The sequence below is a fragment of the Scylla paramamosain genome, unplaced genomic scaffold, assembly GCF_035594125.1.
Source record: "Scylla paramamosain isolate STU-SP2022 unplaced genomic scaffold, ASM3559412v1 Contig29, whole genome shotgun sequence".
NCBI classification, from domain to species: domain Eukaryota; kingdom Metazoa; phylum Arthropoda; class Malacostraca; order Decapoda; family Portunidae; genus Scylla; species Scylla paramamosain.
The window spans coordinates 879,350-900,000 of record NW_026973694.1 but is presented as its reverse complement, the minus strand read 5'-3'; the positions used below and the strand labels follow the sequence as shown (position 1 = coordinate 900,000).

The window sequence follows — 20,651 nt, the reverse complement described above, 5'->3', positions numbered from 1 at the left end:
GAAAGGAAGGGACTTAAAAAGAGAAAGGGAAAACAAGAAACTGAGAGAGGAAGTGGAAAAGATAGTGGATTTAAATGTAAAGTACAGTGAAGAAATACAAGAACTCAAAAAAAGAAAATGGAAAGTTAAGGAGCATGGTGGAGAAGAAAGAAGTTAGGATAGATGAAGGCAAAATCCAGAGTGAAGTAAAAGGCTTAGTTGAAAAGGAAGTGAAAAGTTGGAAAGAAGAGAGAGAACAAGAGAAGATAGATATGACAGAAATAATAAGAAAACAGCAAGAACAACATGATAAAGAGATGGCGAAAAAAGTAGTGAAAATCATTAAGGAAAAAGATAACATAGTAAGGGATACGGTACAAAAAAAGATGTGCTTGATGGTGTTTGGGGATAAAGAGAAGACCATATCAAATAAAGTTCTAAGAGAAAGAGAAGAATTACAAAGAGCAAAAGAAATCATTGGGAAAATTGTAGAAGAAGGAGATGAAACGGATATACAAATAGAAGAAGTGTACAGGATTGGGAAATATTCAGAAGCGGGAAACGTCCATGAAAATAAGACTTAATACCCAAGCGGCAGCCACATCTTGAGAAGAACAAGTTTGTTAAGAAAGATAGAGGGTATGAAGGATATATATATAAGAAGAGAAATGAATGAGGAGGAAAGAAACAAGGTGAAAGAGTTAAAAGAGGAGGCCAAGACAAAAAACGAAGAGAGAACACAGGTACAGGCAGAAAGGTATATATGGAGAGTGATAGACATGAAAATGAGGAAATGGTGGTTAAAGAATGCGGAGCAAGAAGTAAGACAACAAAGAGAGAACACAAAAGAAATGGGTCCACAATAAATAAAATTAAAGTTATGTATACAAACATAGATGGATTAGTGTCCAGCCTAAGGGAACTAAGAGATTATTTACATGAAAATCAACCAGAAGTGGCATGCATTACGGAAACAACACTAACAAGGGAGATTAATGTTGAATTTGAAGAAGAAGGATATAACATATGGAGAAGAGATAGAAAGAATAAGGGAGGAGGAGTGATGATTCTAGTAAGAAAAAACATCTTGATAGAAACAGTGGAATATGGTGAAGGGAGGTCAGAAACATGAGTGTGGAGATCAAGATCCAAGGACAAGAAAGCAGAAAAATTATTGTTGCATACATGCCTCCAAAGACCAACACTTGGGGGACTGATGATTATAAGCACATGCAAAGCGAGTTCATAAAAAGTATAGATGACATGCTAAAGATAAGAAACAAGGTGTTACTAGTAGGAGATTTTAATAGCAAAGAGATAAACTGGGGGGAGATGGAGGTGACAGGGATTGCCAATACATGGAGTGAAGAATTTTTACAGACTATGATGGTAAACATGATGGATCAATGGGTGAAAGAAAATACTAGGTACAGAAGGGAAGATGAACCATCGCTACTAGACTTGGTTTTTACAAAAAAGCCAGAAAATGAACCAAGTATAGAATATTTGTGTCCAGTGGGAAAAAGTGATCATGTGAAGATGGAGATAGAGATCAAAGAAGTGCCAAAATTCAATGAGGAATATAAAAATGAGAGAAAAAATTATGCTAAGGCAGACTTTGCAGGGTTAAAGAAATTCTACGGAGAGGTTGATTGGAGTAATTTATTAAGAGGTATGGAGGTGCAGAAATAATATGAAGTGTTTTTAAGCAAGTTTAGAGAAGGTGTTGAAAGATATGTGCCAAGATATAAGGTAAAAGAAAATAAGAAAGTGTGGTTTAATGCAAAGTGTGCAGAGGCAAAAAAGAAGGAGAGGGCATGGAAAAAAATTAGGAAACAATGGAATGAGATAAATAGAGAAGAATACAGGACAGCTAGAAATGATTATGTTAAAATAAGAAGAGAAGAAGAAAGAAATTTTGAAAGAGATGTAGTTGGAAAGTGTAAAGAAGAACCCAAACTTTTCTATAGATATGTAAATGGAAAAATAAAGCATAGAGATACCATTACAAAGCTGAAGGAAAATGGAGAAATTTATGAAACCACACAAGAGATGGCCGAGATACTGAATAAAAGCTTCAAGTCTGTATTTACAAGAGAAACTGTCTTTGCATCACTGGGAGATGAGGAACAACAGAAAGGAATAGAAAACATACAAGTGGAAAGAAAAGAAATTAAAAGACTACTGGAAGAGCTAGATACTAGGAAGGCGATGGGACCAGACGAAGTAAATGGATGGATATTGAAAGAATGTAGAGAGGAATTGGAAGAACCAATATAGGAGATAATTAACAGTTCTTTGAAGGAGGGAAAAGTACCAAAGGAATGGAAGAGAGCAAATATAGTACCGTTATACAAAGGAGGTAATAAAATGGAACCACTGAATTACAGACCAGTCTCACTCACGAGTATTGTAAGTAAACTCTGTGAAATAGTCATTAAAAACAGATGGGTGTAATATCTTGAACAAGAAAATATAATAACAGAAAAACAATTCGGTTTCAGGAAAGAGAGATCTTGCGTAACAAACTTACTGAGCTTTTATACAAGAGTAATAGATAAACTACAAGAGAGAGATGGTTGGGTTGATGCAGTCTATTTAGATCTGAAAAAAGCTTTTGATACAGTTCCACATAAAAGTCTCATATGGAAACTGGAACATTGAGGAGGGCTAAAAGGAAAAATACTTGAGTGGATGAAGGATTATCTCCAAGGTAGGGAAATGAGTACAGTAATCAGAGATAATAAATCAAGTTGGTGCGAAGTAACAAGCGGAGTACCACAAGGATCTGTGTTGGCACCTAAAATGTTTCAGGTCTATATAAATGATATGACGGTGGGTTTAAATAGCTATATTAACATGTTTGCAGATGATTCAAAATTGATGAAAGTAATAAAGAACCAAGAGGATTGTAAGGAACTACAGAGGGATATTGATAGAATTTATGAATGGAGTAAACGATGGAAATTAGAATTCAATATAAAGAAGTGCCATGTAATGGAGATGGGAAGAAGTAAAAGGAGACCTTCATGGGAGTATAAGATGGGAGGAATCACAATACCAAAGAGCAAAGAAGAAAAAGACTTAGGAGTAATAATTCAAGACACGCTATCACCAGAAAAACACATCAATGGAATATTTGGCTCTACATATAATTTGCTAGCAAATATCAGGGTGGTATTTAATTACCTAGACAAAGAAATGATGAAGAAAATTATAACACACATGATACGCCCCAAACTGGAATACGCAGCAGTGGTATGGTCTCCACACAAGAAGAAAGATATAAGGAAATTGGAAATGATACAAAGAATAGCTACGAAAATGATACCTGAATTGGAAGACCTAAGTTATGAGGAAAGACTGGAAGAAATTGGATTACCAACACTGCAAGAAAGAAGGGAAAGAGGAGACCTGATAACAATGTTCAAATTAATAAACAACATGGAGAAGATAGACAGAGATGACCTAGTTGTAAAAGTGGAGGAAGAAGATAGACGTACAAGAAGAACATATGGAGAAATTAAAGAAGAGTCATTGTTTGGGAGATATTAAAAAATACAGCTTTCCGCATCAAACGGTTGAAATATGGAATAACTTAAAAGAAGAAGTGGTTGCGGCAAAGAGTGTGCACATGTTTAAAGAGAGATTAGATAAATTCGGGTATGGAGACAGGACTAATTGAGCCTTGGCTCGGACCCTGTACTATACAACTAGGTAAATACAACTAGGTAAATACACATTATTGCAAGAACGAAGGCTTCATATTTGAGAGAATCCAAGAAAAGTCGAGGATGGTGAGATGCTTGAATGATATAACAAATACAGCTTCCCACAAAGAAATGTTAATATATCTGGAGGAGTAGAGTAGAAAAAGAGGAGATAATAATGGGGACATGAAAAAAAGATTAATTATAAATACAGACACAAATGTGACTCAAACTTTGCATATTACTGCAACTAAATAAAAAAAATAAAAAAAAGAATTCTTGGCAATTATCAGGGAACATATATCATACCAAGAAGACATCACACATTCCTGTACATCCCTACTTACTGCAGTATAAAATTTCAACCAAATGTATTTTCCTTGCCTTTCAAGATGCCACTTCAAGATGAAAAAATACCCACCATTCATCCACTAATTTATTTAACTATCTCTTTTAATTAACAACAATATTACTCATTATCTTATATTTGTAGAGTTAAGTAATCAATATGGTGTAGTAGCAATAAGCTCCCATCATGACTTGTGTGGGAATTGCTGAGTGAACTTTACCATTCCCTCCCCAAGCAAAGAAAAGGTGGTCACATTCCTTAAGGTGGCTCCCTACTACCTGTGACCCTCTGTGGCTATGGGTATAAAATCCAAAATCCATTAATCATAGGCCACAAAATTCTGACCACCTGGTGACTACCTTCCTTCCCCTACAACTTTCTCTCATGATCAAATACTGTGCACAACATTCTTATAATATATGATGAAGCTTTCCATCCTTCAGCATGCTACCTTTTGGGGGAAAACTAATAATTCAACATTTTTATAATCTATGATGAAGCTCTCTGTCCTTCAGCCTTTTTTAGTGAAGATTTTACTTATTTATTACACACAAGTTAAAGTCCATGATGAAAAATACAAATAAGTACAGAAATACAAGGCATAAATTTAAGAACACAAGACAAGAATACATAGGAAATGCACATAATTGAAAACTTTAAGAAGAAGAAATTCCTTTCTGGTCAAGCCCAAGTGAAGACAGAGCAGATAGTAGAGAAAAATATTAGAACCACCTTTTGCTTCTGCCATTGTCCCACCTCTTCCCAACATGACTGAAATGGCTCCAAATAATGGCTGATGTAAGGACAAAGTGACAGGTGGGAGGAGCAAGGCAGGGTCCTAATGACGCGCTACCACACACCAACATTGCCTCCTCAGCCCAACCTTCCACACAGCCTTATCATCATCCTTTCCTCAACACATCCATTGCCTTTCCCATCCCAGAGTAAGCTACATTGAGAGCTTAACCAATGTACCCTGTGTCTGTCAGAAATGGAAAGATAATAGTGGCCAGACACACTCTCTTTCCACAGTCTTACCACCATCCTTTCTTCAACCATCTGTTATCTTCCCCTTCCCCATTTAAACTGCACTGACAACTTAACCAATGTACCCTGCATCTGTCACAAATGAAATCATCATAAGTCATATTCTCCTTGCACATCCCTGCTAAGAGGATGCTCTGCACAAGAGATATCTTGATGCCATATAAATAGCATTAACTGTATGATATAATGGTAACTTTATAGGAAAGAGGCAAACAAATCTCTTCCTTGGAAAATCCAACAAAAATATTTAATAATAATTTTTCTTTTAATTTTTGCTTTTGCCTTTTCTCTTTGATGCATAAAAATTCAAGACATATAAAAATTATCTTGATATTCATAAGTAATCATATTGCATAACTCAAAAAGCATAGTAACTACATATAAAAATTAATATAGAGCCAAATACTTCCATAAAATATTTAATATTATTAATAAAAACAAGTCTACTCTTCATAAGCAACCATAAGACCAAAGCACAATAAAGAACCACAATCTGAGCCTCAATACTGAATTTCCAATATAGAATTAAACAAATTGAAATGGAACTAAAATTTACCAAACAGCCCAAGTGCCAGAAAAGATAAGCAGCGACTCCCTCCAGCGTCTGTCATGAACACTCTCATGATTAATGGTGCCTGCCCATCGCTTACCAAATGCCCTAACCCAACCTGCCACTCTCCCCTCCCTCTCCCTATGCCAGACTCTCTCTCTCTCTCTCTCTCTCTCAGGACAGCAGCTGCCTCAATATGGGTAATGTATTGAAAGAGGTACATGGTAATCCAGCCACACTGGAAACAATGGTGCATTCCCATTATAGAGAGAAAAGATGTTGATAATGGAAATATGCTTCAATAAATGGCATCCTTTTAATAATCCTCATATTCTTAGCTGGATTAAATCTGTAACTTAGGTTTACAGCTACATCTATTTAAATATCTATCTATCTATCTATCTATCTATCTATCTGTCCAGACCTGACGCCTATTCCTTAGAAACATCCTCTGGAAATAGCAATGGGAGAAGAGCCTTAATGTATTCTCATCCCTGCATTCCTTCCTTTCATGGCCATATCCCCTTTATCCCTTTCTCTCACACTCAAGCACCTTAATTGGTAACTACAACTTAACAACAATCTTGTATATCTCTACTGGAGGTACAATGGTTAAGCATCTCTTTACTAATGACTCCATGTACAGCTAAAGCAATATTACTTGTGATGGTAATAAAAAATGTTAAAAAGAATATAGAAGAAAGAACTTGATATAGTATGAAGTTTTTACTATTAAATGTCTCTCATTTTTATTAGATAACATCTGTAGCTTATCACAAACAGCCTGATAAGGGCCAATAGATATGCTGTTGCTGTCCTCCCTTCATCTAGCTGTGTGTAAATGCAATGCAATATTTAGCTTCACTGTACAAGAAAAGGACTCCTCTCCCATTCTGAGTATTTCATCAATGTACTGTAATACTGCACATGGTGAAATGCTGAAGGTCAAGCCAAGTGAGATAAAATAGCCCTGGAGACCTGCTGTGATGGGGGGGGAGTCCAAGAGTCCATCCTGGCTACAAGTTAATAACCTGCTAACCATTAATCTCAGTGAAGTCAGGTTATCAAACTCACTTTAATCAAGTATTGAACCTCCTGGATTTTTTTTCTGTGACCCCTTTTACAGCGGCCAAATGGAAGTCCTTATTGAAATTCATTATCTAAGAGTCCTTCATTTATCACCTGTCACTCCCTCCAGAAAACCACTTATGCTACACTTAATGTTGCATACGTTTGCTAACTCTAATTCCTTAGCAACATACCTGCCTTATTAATTTCTTGACAAACTACAACTACTCTGTATTTATTATTTTCATTTGATATTAAAGAACAATTAAAAAGAAAATGAATTTATATATCCATACAGTTATGAACCTTACATATAACTATCCCAAGACCCATTTTGTCCATCTATCCATGCTATACTGAGTCAGCATTATAAAAATATTTAGATGTACTAGTTTTTGTTAAATAGCATCACCATTATTCTGTTTTAACAATGCATGGCATCTGTGAACTTATTATAAAAAACATGAACATTTTAAAAACTTGCTATGGAATTTGTGGTGTGGTGGTGGTGGACAAAGGTAACACAAAGGGCCAATCCCTGGATGGGCTAGGCAGCTGCTGCTGCTGTCTCCACCTGAGGAGTGGCAGCTCCTATTGTCACCCACAGCACCCTCCACAATGCCTGTTTATTAACACTACAACACACCACACCCTCTCCACCCCTCAGGATTCACAGCCCTGCACCTTTAATATATAGTACTATGTATTTTGTATTATATGTATGTGGCATTACATATCATATGCTAGTGTTGTGTTTTTGAATGCTGAAATCTTTCCTGATACACTGAAGTATTTTCTGTGATAGTAATCTCTCTCTCTCTCTCTCTCTCTCTCTCTCTCTCTCTCTCTCAGTTACCACAACAGGTGATACAAGTCTTCAGTGTACACTAATAATCGTGGTCAGCTGCACAAAGGTGATAGTCTCACCTTTGTCCTCAAGCTCATGAAATAATGGTAGATGATCCAAGGTTCAAATAATCTCAACATTAATAACCTAACTACCAGCTACATTATCATTTACTGGTAGAGTACTTATTATATGGCCATAGTTTTTTTTCTTCCTTTCTTTCCATATTCAAAATTTTTATGTGCATTTCCTTCCTTATACCAGCCAGTGACAAGACAGTAATGAGTCATTGTATAATGAAACTGCTTATCCCACACCACCTGGACACAGCACAGTGAGGGACAGGTAGCAGAGTGAAGCCAGGGACTGAGAGGTGGTGAGAAATAAAGCTGAGATTAACGAGGAGGAAAGGACAAAACATATGAACCGTTCTGTATATGAGTTAACAAAGACTCCTGCAATAAGGAGATAAATCATATTCTATTTGATCATATGTACTTATGTATGTACTATGCAGACAAGTCAGAATGGCTCTGTCATTTCTATCACCCTGAGATAAGGCAGATAAGAATCTCCTTTTTATTAAATAAACTGCACTCATGAACATACTGAAATGAAAAATCAAAATTGGCTTTGTCCTTTCTATCTACCTATATCAAGTTTAGATCCTCCTTAAAAAAAAAAAGAAAAAAAAAGCAACACCATGTTTATAAACATATTTACAATTACACACACAAGCATTCTCCCATATCTTATTCTGCATCTTAGTCTTAGATAACAAATATATTTTCCTTCCTATCTATCTCTATATCAGGCTGATGTCTCCCTTAAGGTAGCCAAGACTGAGCACCTCCAAACATACTTATTTTTACATCCACAAGCATTAATTTCCTCATGTTTTAGCCTGTAAATCTTAGTCTTTCCTAACCTACTTTCCTAACCTTATTATGCTCTGTTTCACCAATGCTGTCACAGTGATTCTGCCAAGAGCAGGTAATTGAACACGGTAACACTGCCACTGACTGATGCTTCCACTCACTGATCAGTTTACGCATTCTCTACCAGCAAGACGTGCTGGCTAATCCACAGTGACGGGTGGTTAATATCTTACAGGTTACCAAGGTTTTTTTTTTTTTATGTAGGAAGGATACTGGCCAAGGGCAACAAAAATCTAATAAAAAAAAAATGCCCACTAAAATGCCAGTCCCATAAAAGGGTCAAAGCAGTGGTCAAAAATTGGTGGATAAGTGTCTTGAAACCTCCCTCTTGAAGGAATTCAAGACATAGGAAGGTGGAAATACAGAAGCAGGCAGGGAGTTCCAGAGTTTACCAGAGAAAGGGATGAATGATTGAGAATACTGGTTAACTCTTGCGTTAGAGAGGTGGACAGAATAGGGGTGAGAGAAAGAAGAAAGTCTTGTGCAGTGAGGCCGCGGAAGGAGGGGAGGCATGCAGTTAGCAAGATCAAAAGAGCAGTAAGCATGAAAATAGCGGTAGAAGACAGCTAGAGATGCAACATTGCGGCGGTGAGTGAGAGGCTGAAGACAGTCAGTTAGAGGAGAGGAGTTGAGACGAAAAGCTTTTGATTCCACCCTGTCTAGAACAGCAGTATGAGTGGAACCCCCCCAGACATGTGAAGCATACTCCATACATGGACGGATAAGGCCCTTGTACAGAGTTAGCAGCTGAGGGGGTGAGAAAAACTGGCGGAGACGTCTCAGAACACCTAACTTCATAGAAGCTGTTTTAGCTAGAGATGAGATGTGAAGTTTCCAGTTCAGATTATAAGTAAAAGACAGACCGAGGATGTTCAGTGTAGAAGAGGGGGACAGTTGAGTGTCATTGAAGAAGAGGGGATAGTTGTCTGGAAGGTTGTGTCGAGTTGATAGATGGAGGAATTGAGTTTTTGAGGCATTGAACAATACCAAGTTTGCTCTGCCCCAATCAGAAATTTTAGAAAGATCAGAAGTCAGGCGTTCTGTGGCTTCCCTGCGTGATATGTTTACCTCCTGAAAGGTTGGACGTCTATGAAAAGACGTGGAAAAGTGCAGGGTGATATCATCAGCGTAGGAGTGGATAGGGCAAGAAGTTTGGTTTAGAAGATCATTAATGAATAATAAGAGAGTGGGTGACAGGACAGAATCCTGAGGAACACCACTGTTAATAGATTTAGGAGAAGAACAGTGACCGTCTACCACAGCAGCAATAGAACGGTCAGAAAGGAAACTTGAGATGAAATTACAGAGAGAAGGATAGAAACCGTAAGAGGGTAGTTTGGAAATCAAAGCTTTGTGCCAGACTCTATCAAAGGCTTTTGATATGTCCAAGGCAACAGCAAAAGTTTCACCAAAATCTCTAAAGGATGACCAAGACTCAGTAAGGAAAGCTAGAAGATCACCAGTAGAGCGGCCTTGACGGAACCCATACTGGCGATCAGATAGAAGGTTGTGAAGTGATAGATGTTTAAGAATCTTCCTGTTGAGGATAGATTCAAAAACTTTAGATAAGCAGGAAATTAAAGCAATAGGACGGTAGTTTGAGGGATTAGAGCAGTCACCCTTTTTAGGAACAGGTTGAATGTAGGCAAACTTCCAGCAAGAAGGAAAGGTAGATGTTGACAGACAGAGCTGAAAGAGTTTGACTAGGCAAGGTGCAAGCACGGAGGCACAGTTTCGGAGAACAATAGGAGGGACCCCATCAGGTCCATAAGCCTTCCGAGGGTTTAGGCCAGCAAGGGCATGGAAAACATCATTGCGAAGAATTTTAATAGGTAGCATGAAGTAGTCAGAGGGTGGAGGAGAGGGAGGAACAAGCCCAGAATCGTCCAAGGTAGAGTTTTTAGCAAAGGTTTGAGCAAAGAGTTCAGCTTTAGAAATAGATGTGATAGCAGTGGTGCCATCTGGCTGAAGTAGAGGAGGGAAAGAAGAAGTAAAGTTATTGGAGATATTTTTGGCTAGATGCCAGAAATCACGAGGGGAGTTAGATCTTGAAAGGTTTTGACATTTTCTGTTAATGAAGGAGTTTTTGGCTAGTTGGAGAACAGACTTGTCATGGTTCCAGGCAGAAATATAAAGTGCATGAGATTCTGGTGATGGAAGGCTTAAGTACCTTTAGTGGGCCACCTCTCTATCATGTATAGCACGAGAACAAGCTGTGTTAAACCAAGGTTTAGAAGGTTTAGGACGAGAAAAAGAGTGAGGAATGTACGCCTCCATGCCAGACACTATCACCTCTGTTATGAGCTCAGCACACAAAGACGGGTCTCTGACATGGAAGCAGTAGTCATTCCAAGGAAAATCAGCAAAATACCTCCTCAGGTCCCCCCAACTAGCAGAGGCAAAATGCCAGAGGCACCTACGCTTAGGGGGATCCTGAGGAGGGATTCAAGTGATAGGACAAGATAAAGATATGAGATTGTGATCGGAGGAGCCCAACGGAGAAGAAAGGGTGACAGCATAAGCAGAAGGATTAGAGGTCAGGAAAAGGTCAAGAATGTTGGATGTATCTCCAAGACGGTCAGGAATACGAGTAGGGTGTTGCACCAATTGCTCTAGGTCATGGAGGATAGCAAAGTTGTAGGCTAGTTCACCAGGATGGTCAGTGAAGGGAAAGGAAAGCCAAAGCTGGTGGTGAACATTGAAGTCTCCAAGAATGGAGATCTCTGCAAAAGGGAAGAGGGTCAGAATGTGCTCCACTTTGGAAGTTAAGTAGTCAAAGAATTTCTTATAATCAGAGGAGTTAGGAGAGAGGTATACAGCACAGATAAATTTAGTATGAGAATGACTCTGTAGTCGTAGCCAGATGGTGGAAAACTCGGAAGATTCAAGAGCGTGGGCACGAGAGCAGGTTAAGTCATTGCGCACATAAATGCAGCATCCAGCTTTGGATCAAAAATGAGGATAGAGAAAGTAGGAGGGAACAGAAAAGGGGCTACTGTCAGTTGCCTCAGACACCTGAGTTTCAGTGAGGAAAAGAAGATGAGGTTTAGAAGAGGAGAGGTGGTGTTCTACAGATTGAAAATTAGATCTTAGACCGCGAATGTTGCAGAAGTTAATGAAGAAAAAGTTGAGGGGGGTGTCAAGACACTTAGGGTCGTTGACAGAAAGGCAGTCCGACCTGGGGACATTTATGGTCCCCTCCCCAGATGGGGACTCCGAGGCTGGTGTAGGAGTCGCCATGATTTTAAAATTTTTGAGTGAAGGGTGTGTGTGTTATTAGGTGCTTGTAGTTTTGTGTGGAGGAAGAGAGTTGTCTTTAGAGGGCAGGCTGTGACTGCCCCCTTGTGTTGTGAGACACAAAGGGAAACATTCAGTGAGGTCACAGCTGGGTTTAATGATAAGTTCACAGCACCCCCTGAACAGTGCTTTAGACCTCACTGGGAGTAATTATCGTTTCGGCAGGTGTCTACTGCCTCCTCCTGGCAGGTTACCAAGGATGACTTAGTGGTGGGGCATATGAGGCAAATGCAATGCTGCTAGAGTGAAGTACAATACTGTTTCCTTATGAGATAACACTGTGCATGAAATTTCATATAATTTGCAAATCAGTACAGTCCCCTCCACTTCCATGTTCATCACTTAGCACTGCCAATGTTGTGAACCACCTGCTTTCACTCATACCTCAGACAAATCTCATCAATCCCTCCATCACCCTCCCTCTTACTCATAACGAGTGGAACGTGTCTTGGATGTAAGTCGAATCAGGTGCAGTGGTTCACAGCAGACAATTCACACACTGGCAATGCTAAGTGATGAACATGGAAGTAGAGGGAACTGTACTTCAAGCTGGCTGAAGTTCTGGCTATTTCACATTCATATAATATATATGGAGATAACTAGTAATCATAAGGCAAAGTGTGCCATCATAATGAAGCAGCAACCTCATTGTGCACTGCTGTGCTAAACCCAATCATTTCATCTGCTCATTTCCATTAGTTATAGTCAAGATTCCCTTCTGTGGTAGGAAGACACATAAAGCAGCAACCTCATTGTGCATTGTTGTGCAAAACCCGATCATGTCATCTGCTCATTTCTGTTGGTTAGTCAAAATTCCCTTCTGTGGCAGGAAGATACAGCCTCACTGTACACTTAACAGCTACCTTGAAAAAAATACTGCTTCTTTTAGAAAAGGTAACTGAGAGGGGTGCAGTGAAAGGAGAGGAAATTTCTCTTCAGTATTTTTGTTTCTACAATAAGACAAGGCATCTTGTATGTGTCTTGACCTGGCTACCCTCTTCAAGGAGGATGCCAACCAGGTGGGAAGATATAGGTGATTAAGACCATATGAAGTAGCCTGTTTTAAGCAGCTTAGGTTTGTAAGTTGCTGTGGATGGAAGAATATGTGCATGAATGAAAATTAGAATGAATGATGCAAGAAAGGTGTGGGGAAGACTGAAAACTGTATATATATGGATGTATTTTACCTCCAATAAATGCAAAGAAAACTTTTAGGATGGGGTATTAGTGGTGACTATATTTAATGAAACTGAAACATGAGACTCGGAAACCAAGGAGAGAGGGAAAATGAATGTCATTGAGATGAGATATCTGAAGAGTATGTCTGGAGTAACACATAAGGATTGAATAATGAGTCAGTTGTGAACAATGAAGTGTGAAGGATAACTGGTGTGGAAAGAGAATAGGCTGACTGAGTAGAGCAGAAAGTGTAATGACAATAACATGCCTTCCCTTTGGAGCATCAGAAAAACACTTGAAAAATATATCTGAAGGTGGGACAAATATTTCTACCATGAGGTATAAAGTGCAGTGCCTTGGACATCAGGACCATAAGCAATTCCAGTCCCAAACAATTTGAGGGGCTTTATACCTCCTATCACTAATGGTTTGGGCATGCTGAGAGGAAGAACAGGGCTAAGTGGTGAGGATGTGTGAGGTGTAAGGCTGAGAAGAGAACCAGAAATGAAATGGACAGATGGTGTGAAGAGCATCATATGTAAGAGGGATATCTGTGAAACAAAGAAGAGGTCATGTTTATTAGTGATGAATGGAGAACTGTCATGAATGCACAAACAGATGCTGCATTAAGGATCAGATCAAGAGAAGGATCTTTTCACCACATATCACTCCAGAATGTTACACTCAGACTATGGATATGAAGCCACTGAAAGTGGATACTTTCTTTAATGTCTCCCATACAGAGGCTACAGCTCTCCTTACAACAAAGGAGAATCAAATGTCTCCAGCAGTTCACCATGAGAAAGCAAAGAAGAGAATGAGGAAGTAGATTTTAATGTAGTGATGGAAGGAATACCAGACTTCAAATTGGCTCATTCTATCAGGAGTAAGGAACAAGCCAGGAGCAGCCAATTTCAGCATCAAACCAAGCCAATCCTCCCTTTCCAAAATACTAAGTTAAGATCAACCTTGTCATCTGCATCTGCCAAGCAGCACAGACTTCACTCTTTCTGCAGGACTGAATCATGAATCATTAATGAAAGCAAGAGAGAGAGAGAGAGAGAGAGAGAGAGAGAGAGAGAGAGAGAGAGAGAGAGAGAGAGAGAGAGAGAGAGAGAGAGAGAGAGAGAGAGAGAGAGAGAGAGAGAGAGAGAGAGAGAGAGAGAGTTAGCTAGCTTATGCCTTGATCCAAACCTTCAACACCAAGATATCCAAGAGTATGGAGCATTACCAATATCTTCAGCAGATTGTCAATGTGCCTGAGACACTAGAAGAGGTATTTATGAAGAAATCTAAGCATTAATAGGTGAACTGACATTCCACGAGACCATACCATACTCATTCTAATTAAAAGACCCTGCAACTGTGCATCACAGACATAAACAGGCATTCATGAGCATACATTTGAGGTCAAGGTAAAATTGGGAGCACAAGTTATAGCTGCACATGACCTCATCTCCGTGTACACCACTGAAACTGAGATGGATTATATCCCTTACCCAAGGACACAGAGGTAAGGGATATTCAATTTTCCATAGTTTACCTTCCCCATGCTTCCCCAGGTAGTCTTTACCAACCAATCCAAAGGATGACAAATGGGTGAACTATGCATCAACTGCCCCAGCCCTGATTCAAATCAGGGCCCACAGATTCGTAGTCAAGTACACGACCCACTTTATCATGGAGGCACAGTGTCAGCTAATATATGAATAGCTACACAATGAATGCATCCTTTTTTTTCTCTCTCTAAGATGGTAAAACTTCAGTCAACATGAGATGCTACTGTTGCAGAAATGGCCAGGTCTTTATAACTGGCCAATTGTGAGCATTTACTTAGCTAAGACAATATTAAATTGTTAGATAGTACATCATATTCTTGTCTCTCTACATAAAAGAACATTAGTCAGCTTAAGGCACCACTATCACAGAAATGGCCACCTCTTAAAAATAAATGAAAGAATGCACACTAGTTTTCACCAATGCTAATTAAGTATTGATGACTAAAGCTAATGATCCCCAAAGCTTACCTGTCTCAGAGTCCACAGTAAAGCCCAGTTGTAGCCAGAGGTTGTCCTCGGGTTTCTCATCAATGGTGGTGTCACTCTTGGGCTGAAAATATTAAATAATCTTAGTGAAACAGAACACAATGAAAAAGAATAAAATACCTAATCTGCAATCCATACATTGCAAATTTTGTTTGAGTATTGTGAGTCTCACAAATTTGACAGGACATATGAAAATAAGTAAAACAGAACACAGTAAGACAGAACAGAATGCCTGATCTCCAATCCACAGATTATATAAGTAAAACAGAACACAGTAAGACAGAACAGAATGCCTGATCTCCAATCCACAGATTATATAAGTAAAACAGAACACAGTAAGACAGAACAGAATGCCTGATCTCCAATCCACAGATTAGAGGTTTTGTTTAAGTATTGCAAGTTTTGTGAATTTGTGGATGATATAAAAATATTAAACAATCTCAGTAAAACAAAACAAAAAATACCAAAGTATTCACACTATACAAGTGTTGTCTGAACATTGCAAGGTTAATGAATTTGACAGGAAGGAATGAAGGACATGAACATATTAAACAACCTCAGTCAAATAACACAATTAAATAAAATAAATTACCTAATCTCTAATAAAGCCAATAAAAAGGTTTGTTAATGGATGAATGACATGAAAATATTAAACATCCTCAGTAAAATAACACAATTAAACAATAAATGACCTAATTTCTAATAAGCCCAATAAAAAGTTTAGTTTGAGCAATGCAAGTCTCATGCATTAGAAAGGAGGGACTGTAGAACATAAGATGGAGAGAATGATATAGGGAAAATAATGAAATAAGCTCAAGGAAGGCCTTATAGTGGCATAAGTGAAACACCTTTCTTAGCTCTCGGGTTCTGAGTCACTAACTCTGGCAAGTGCCACAATTCTGCCCCCTTTATGTGCCCTCCGTTATATTCATACGGGTACCTACAGTCAATAATTCTGCAGGAGGCAAGTTTATCATTGTACTTGCCCTTAATAACATCAGCTAGAGTATGAACACTTATAGACTGAAGGTCTGGGTGTTTCCCAATCTCAAGGATAGGAAGCAACAGAGCCTTGGAGAAGTCACCAGTGAGATTCTCTTCACATTTATAACTTTTGTTTAAAGCCTTCATTATAGAGACATGAGTTTCCGAGTGGCAACAATTCATCTCTGGATCAGAGGATGACCTGAGTGGATCCAGTTTCCTGAGTTTGGTCTCCACAGTACTGGCACCCATTTCTGAATGTGATCGTTCTATGGGATAAATGTGCCCACAGTTGGAACCATGGTTGTCTGGCGATAAGCTGATTGAAAATTCAGTTGAGTCAAAGAGGCTGGACCGAGGCGTGTCACAAGTACTGGAGGAGAGTGAGAGTCATCGGCATGGAGTGCCAGAGAGGGTGGTGTAGTGTGGGGACACAGCCAGGTTAGACTTGGGTGAGAAGTTATCATCACTGAACTGAAATGACTTACACTCTCTTCCCTGCAGCACATTGTCATACAAGTCTTGGGCATTCATGGTAGTAGTGTTTCTTCTTTGCTTGTGCAGCTGTGCTTCTTTACCTACTCAGGTGTTCAGATCCAGTAATTCACTTCTGTCCGAGTTCTGCAAGTTCTTGCTGTACATTCTTGTCCCTTGAAAGCAACATTGCAATTAAAACTAACATAACAAAAGTAACAAAACATATTTGTACAAGAGTTGAATAAAACAAATAAAATAAAAAATCTATTTACTTGATTTACATCAGATTTTTTATATAAATCAATTCTTTTATTACAGGCAAAGCAAAGTTTTCTAAGGAGATTGTTGTTTCATTTTGAGCTGCCTGATCCAGCCCAGCTCAACTATAACACTCTTGAAACACTAATATCTCTTCAACAACATAGCCGATTGTAACAAAATTTGCACCATATGACAACACAACTCTATCAATTTTATATGATATAGCTTTCATCTCTTCTATTGGCTGAAGTCAAAGGGTAACTTGTAAAAAGTAGAAGTGTGTCAAAATTGGGATTTTGTAAACCAAACTTCAGTTTTTGCAGGTTTTCATCAACTTTTGTTTGTCTCAACAAAAGTGGACACCAATAAACACAAAATGAAATTTCCTATCCAACAGTACATAGCACAACCATTCGACTCTTGCAATGTTTTTTGCTAGAGTGATCTGAATATTAGTCAAGTGCACAATCTGCAGGGTGCTTCCACTGTTTCATTACTGACAGCTTCGCTCGTCAATCGCCTTCCAGGCACTTTACTGGTTTAACCCTTATAGGGTGGATGGTGTCTATAGTTGATGCAATGTAGAGGCAGGTGGCTTCTATAGTTGACCTATAATTTCAAATTTCAAATTTTCCAAAGTTCACGGTGGCAGAAGATTGAAGAGGAAGAATTGATAAGTGTGATGCTATTACATGTTAAGTAGTTGGTCAAAGCAGAGTTGAGAAATTGATGGAACATGACCTATTTTCACTGAATTGTCAAAACCAGCCCAGGTTGGAGGGGTGTCCATGAGGAATGTTCCTGTCCTTTAGGGGTTTAGGGGTTGTTCCAGTAACTATTTGTTTCAGTCTTATGAGGCCATTTTCTTGTATCAAACTTGGCCAGTGTTAAATGAAACTGTACTTTAATATACATTACCCAAGAGGAGTTTTTCACATAAAAATCATAGCTTAATCAGATCTGTTAGGTTAAAGTAACTATACATAAATACAAAGAAAAAGAAGTGGAACTCCAATCAAACATAAAAGTACAATAAAAAAAAAAAAAAATAAAAAAAAAAAAAAATAAATATATATATATATATATATATATATATATATATATATATATATATATATATATATATATATATATATATATATATAATTTAAATCATTAGATATTTGACCCAATGTAACATTTCAATAATTTTGGATACAGTATATTTAATTTTGATTTAAATAATTATTTTTTACGATAATTTAAATAAACTTAAATAATTTGACTTAAATCAAACCTACCCTGTCATGCACGTCACAACAAATTTTTCCTGCCATCACCTAAGTGAATAATGTAGTTATTGTCAGTAACAGCCCCCCAAAAATAAGAGGAGATGCAGGGCCAAGGAAATATGTATATACAAGATGCCCTAATCACATCCTAGCTTAGCTTCCTATTGTCCCCTCTACTCCCCTCCCTTGCCTTACCCTCCCACCTCTGTCCTCCCATGCTGTGTGATCAATCAGGCTAACAAACTCCACCCATGCAATACAATGGTGCATAAGTGGACACAATGGCACTCAAAGGATGGACTCATAAATCTCATGAAGTATAATGACAGGTTTAGTGAAATTTCATGTACTACAGGGAGTGTGTCAATGCACTGTGCTGTTCATCTGCATTCACCTGTCACACCACGAACCACACAACAGTCACACCACACCACACACCACACAACCTGTCACACCACCACGTACCACACCCCACAATACCTCAGCCACACCAAACCTGAAGCAAGTCTAGGCCTCACCACACCACACGCCACACTACACATAAACCCACAACACCTTAGTCACACCAAACTTACACCAGATCTCGGCCCCACTATACCTCAGTACACCACCACACCACACACCACCACGACAAGCACACATCAAAGAACACCTGACCACAGCACACCGCACCTATACCACGGCATGTGCACACCACGGAGGACACCACACTTCGCTTCAACCAAGCCACGTCAGTCTCAGTAATCCTACGCTGCAGACTCATTCCTCACTCAACTTTACCCAAGCTACTTAACAAGATGACCAGCATGACGCACTGACACATGAAAATCAAAGTATATAAGAGTCGTATAACACTAATCATCCCTGGTTATGACGAGAGAACGGCCGCGTCGATCAAGTCTGTCCTCTCATAACATTAGCAAGTGTTCCTGAAATATTTCCTGTCAAGGGATACTTATCAAAACTATCAAGCGCTTATCTATCATTGTGGTAACCTACGACAACAGCTCATTGAAACTTAGATTAATTATATCACCGGCAGCAGCTCCTTCCCGTCATCTCTTTTTAGCCAAGAATCAGTTTTCTTTCACCCTCCCTAACTGACTGGCGATCAGTCAAAGTCTTATCTACCATAGCTACGACCTACGACAACAGCAAGCTTATTAAAACATGAAAAATAAAAATAAAATTAAAATTAATTATATAACCAGCAACAGCTCTTACCCGTCCTCTCATTCTCTCTGTGGCAAAGAAAGTTTGACGTTCTCCAAACGTCTTTCATTGAATATTTAAAAACAATATACCCACGGGATCGGTCAAAAACTATCCACCTCCTACTATACTGACGAATATATAAAAAAAATTTCAAATACATAATGTGATGAGTTAATAATAAGGGACTAAAGCTTCAATAGAACAAAGTCAAATGAATGATTAAATTTAAATTATGAAGTGACTCAATCCTTATGTGTTTCATATCTTTAAGTAATGGTTCAAAACTATGAATTATAGTTCTTTTTGAAACTGGAATTAATCCATCACTATTTTCTTTCCCTTTGTCTTACATGCAACGCCTCACTCAAGGCCATTTAAAATCAGCTGGGACTCTCTCTCTCTCTCTCTCTCTCTCTCTCTCTCTCTCTAAGTATTCAGGCCAACATCGTAGATAATTCTAAATGAACTAATAATTAAATAAACCATTGTAACCATACCATGCAATATATATATATATATATATATATATATATATATATATATATATATATATATATATATATATATATATATATATATATATATATATATATATATATATATATATATATATATATATATATATATATATATATATATATATATATATATCAACAAGTATAACAAATTAAAACCACTTGTTTTTCACCCAAACCTATAAGACATAAAAGTGTACCAGGAACACATTTATAAAGAATAAAATCTTACCAGAACACACTTTGAAGGAATAAAATCGTACCCCAGAACCACATTTCCTCAAGTATTTCACATCAGACGCCAGCGGAGGAGCAACATTATAAATATACACCTCAGTTTGCCTTCGTAAGCTATTGCCGGAGCGCGAGTTTGTTTTCAAGTGTTGTACACAAAGTCACTGACCCAGATAGTTGAGAGCTGGGGGAGTTTTAACTAGAAGCAAACATCACACACACACACACACACACACTCCCTCCCTCAGTACCTGCCCTGCCAGCCTACGATAAAACAGTATATCAAAACAACACACACACACACACACACACACACACACACACACACTGAAAACATACTCGTACTCTGGGAAGTGAAACCAAAGCAATTTTAAGAGAGAGAGAGAGAGAGAGAGAGAGAGAGAGAGAGAGAGAGATCTGCCCTGCGCCACACACACACACACACACACACACACATTCAGTTGGATAGTTTTCTTTTCCTATATTGAGTAAAAGAGCTCTCTCTCTCTCTCTCTCTCTCTCTCTCTCTCTCTCTCTCTCTCTGTGTGTGTGTGTGTGTGTGTGTGTGTGTGTACGGAAAGAAGAGAGGGAAGGAAGGGAAGATGAAAGATGGTGAGTGATGAAGGAAGAATGAGGGAGAGAAGAAAGATAGTGAGGAGGGAAGAAAGGAAGAAAAGGAAGAGAG

General features: G+C 38.4%; 1 protein-coding gene across 8 annotated transcripts in view; it reads right to left on the bottom strand.

Annotated features, from left to right (window-relative positions):
* Nucleotides 1–20,200, bottom strand: part of LOC135097699 (uncharacterized) — a 31,984-nt gene extending 11,784 nt beyond the window's left edge. For 4 of the 8 annotated variants that reach the window (XM_063999669.1, XM_063999670.1, XM_063999668.1 and 1 more), the window contains exons 1-3: nt 19,227–19,361; nt 16,482–16,643; nt 14,992–15,073 (exon numbers count right to left, since the gene is read on the bottom strand). In XM_063999669.1, coding sequence (XP_063855739.1) covers nt 14,992–15,073; nt 16,482–16,523 — 124 coding nt within the window. In that variant the 5' untranslated portion in view covers nt 16,524–16,643; nt 19,227–19,361. The other 4 variants (XM_063999672.1, XM_063999674.1, XM_063999673.1 and 1 more) reach the window with 4 other exon arrangements.
* Between the last annotated feature and the right edge of the window lie 451 nt (nt 20,201–20,651).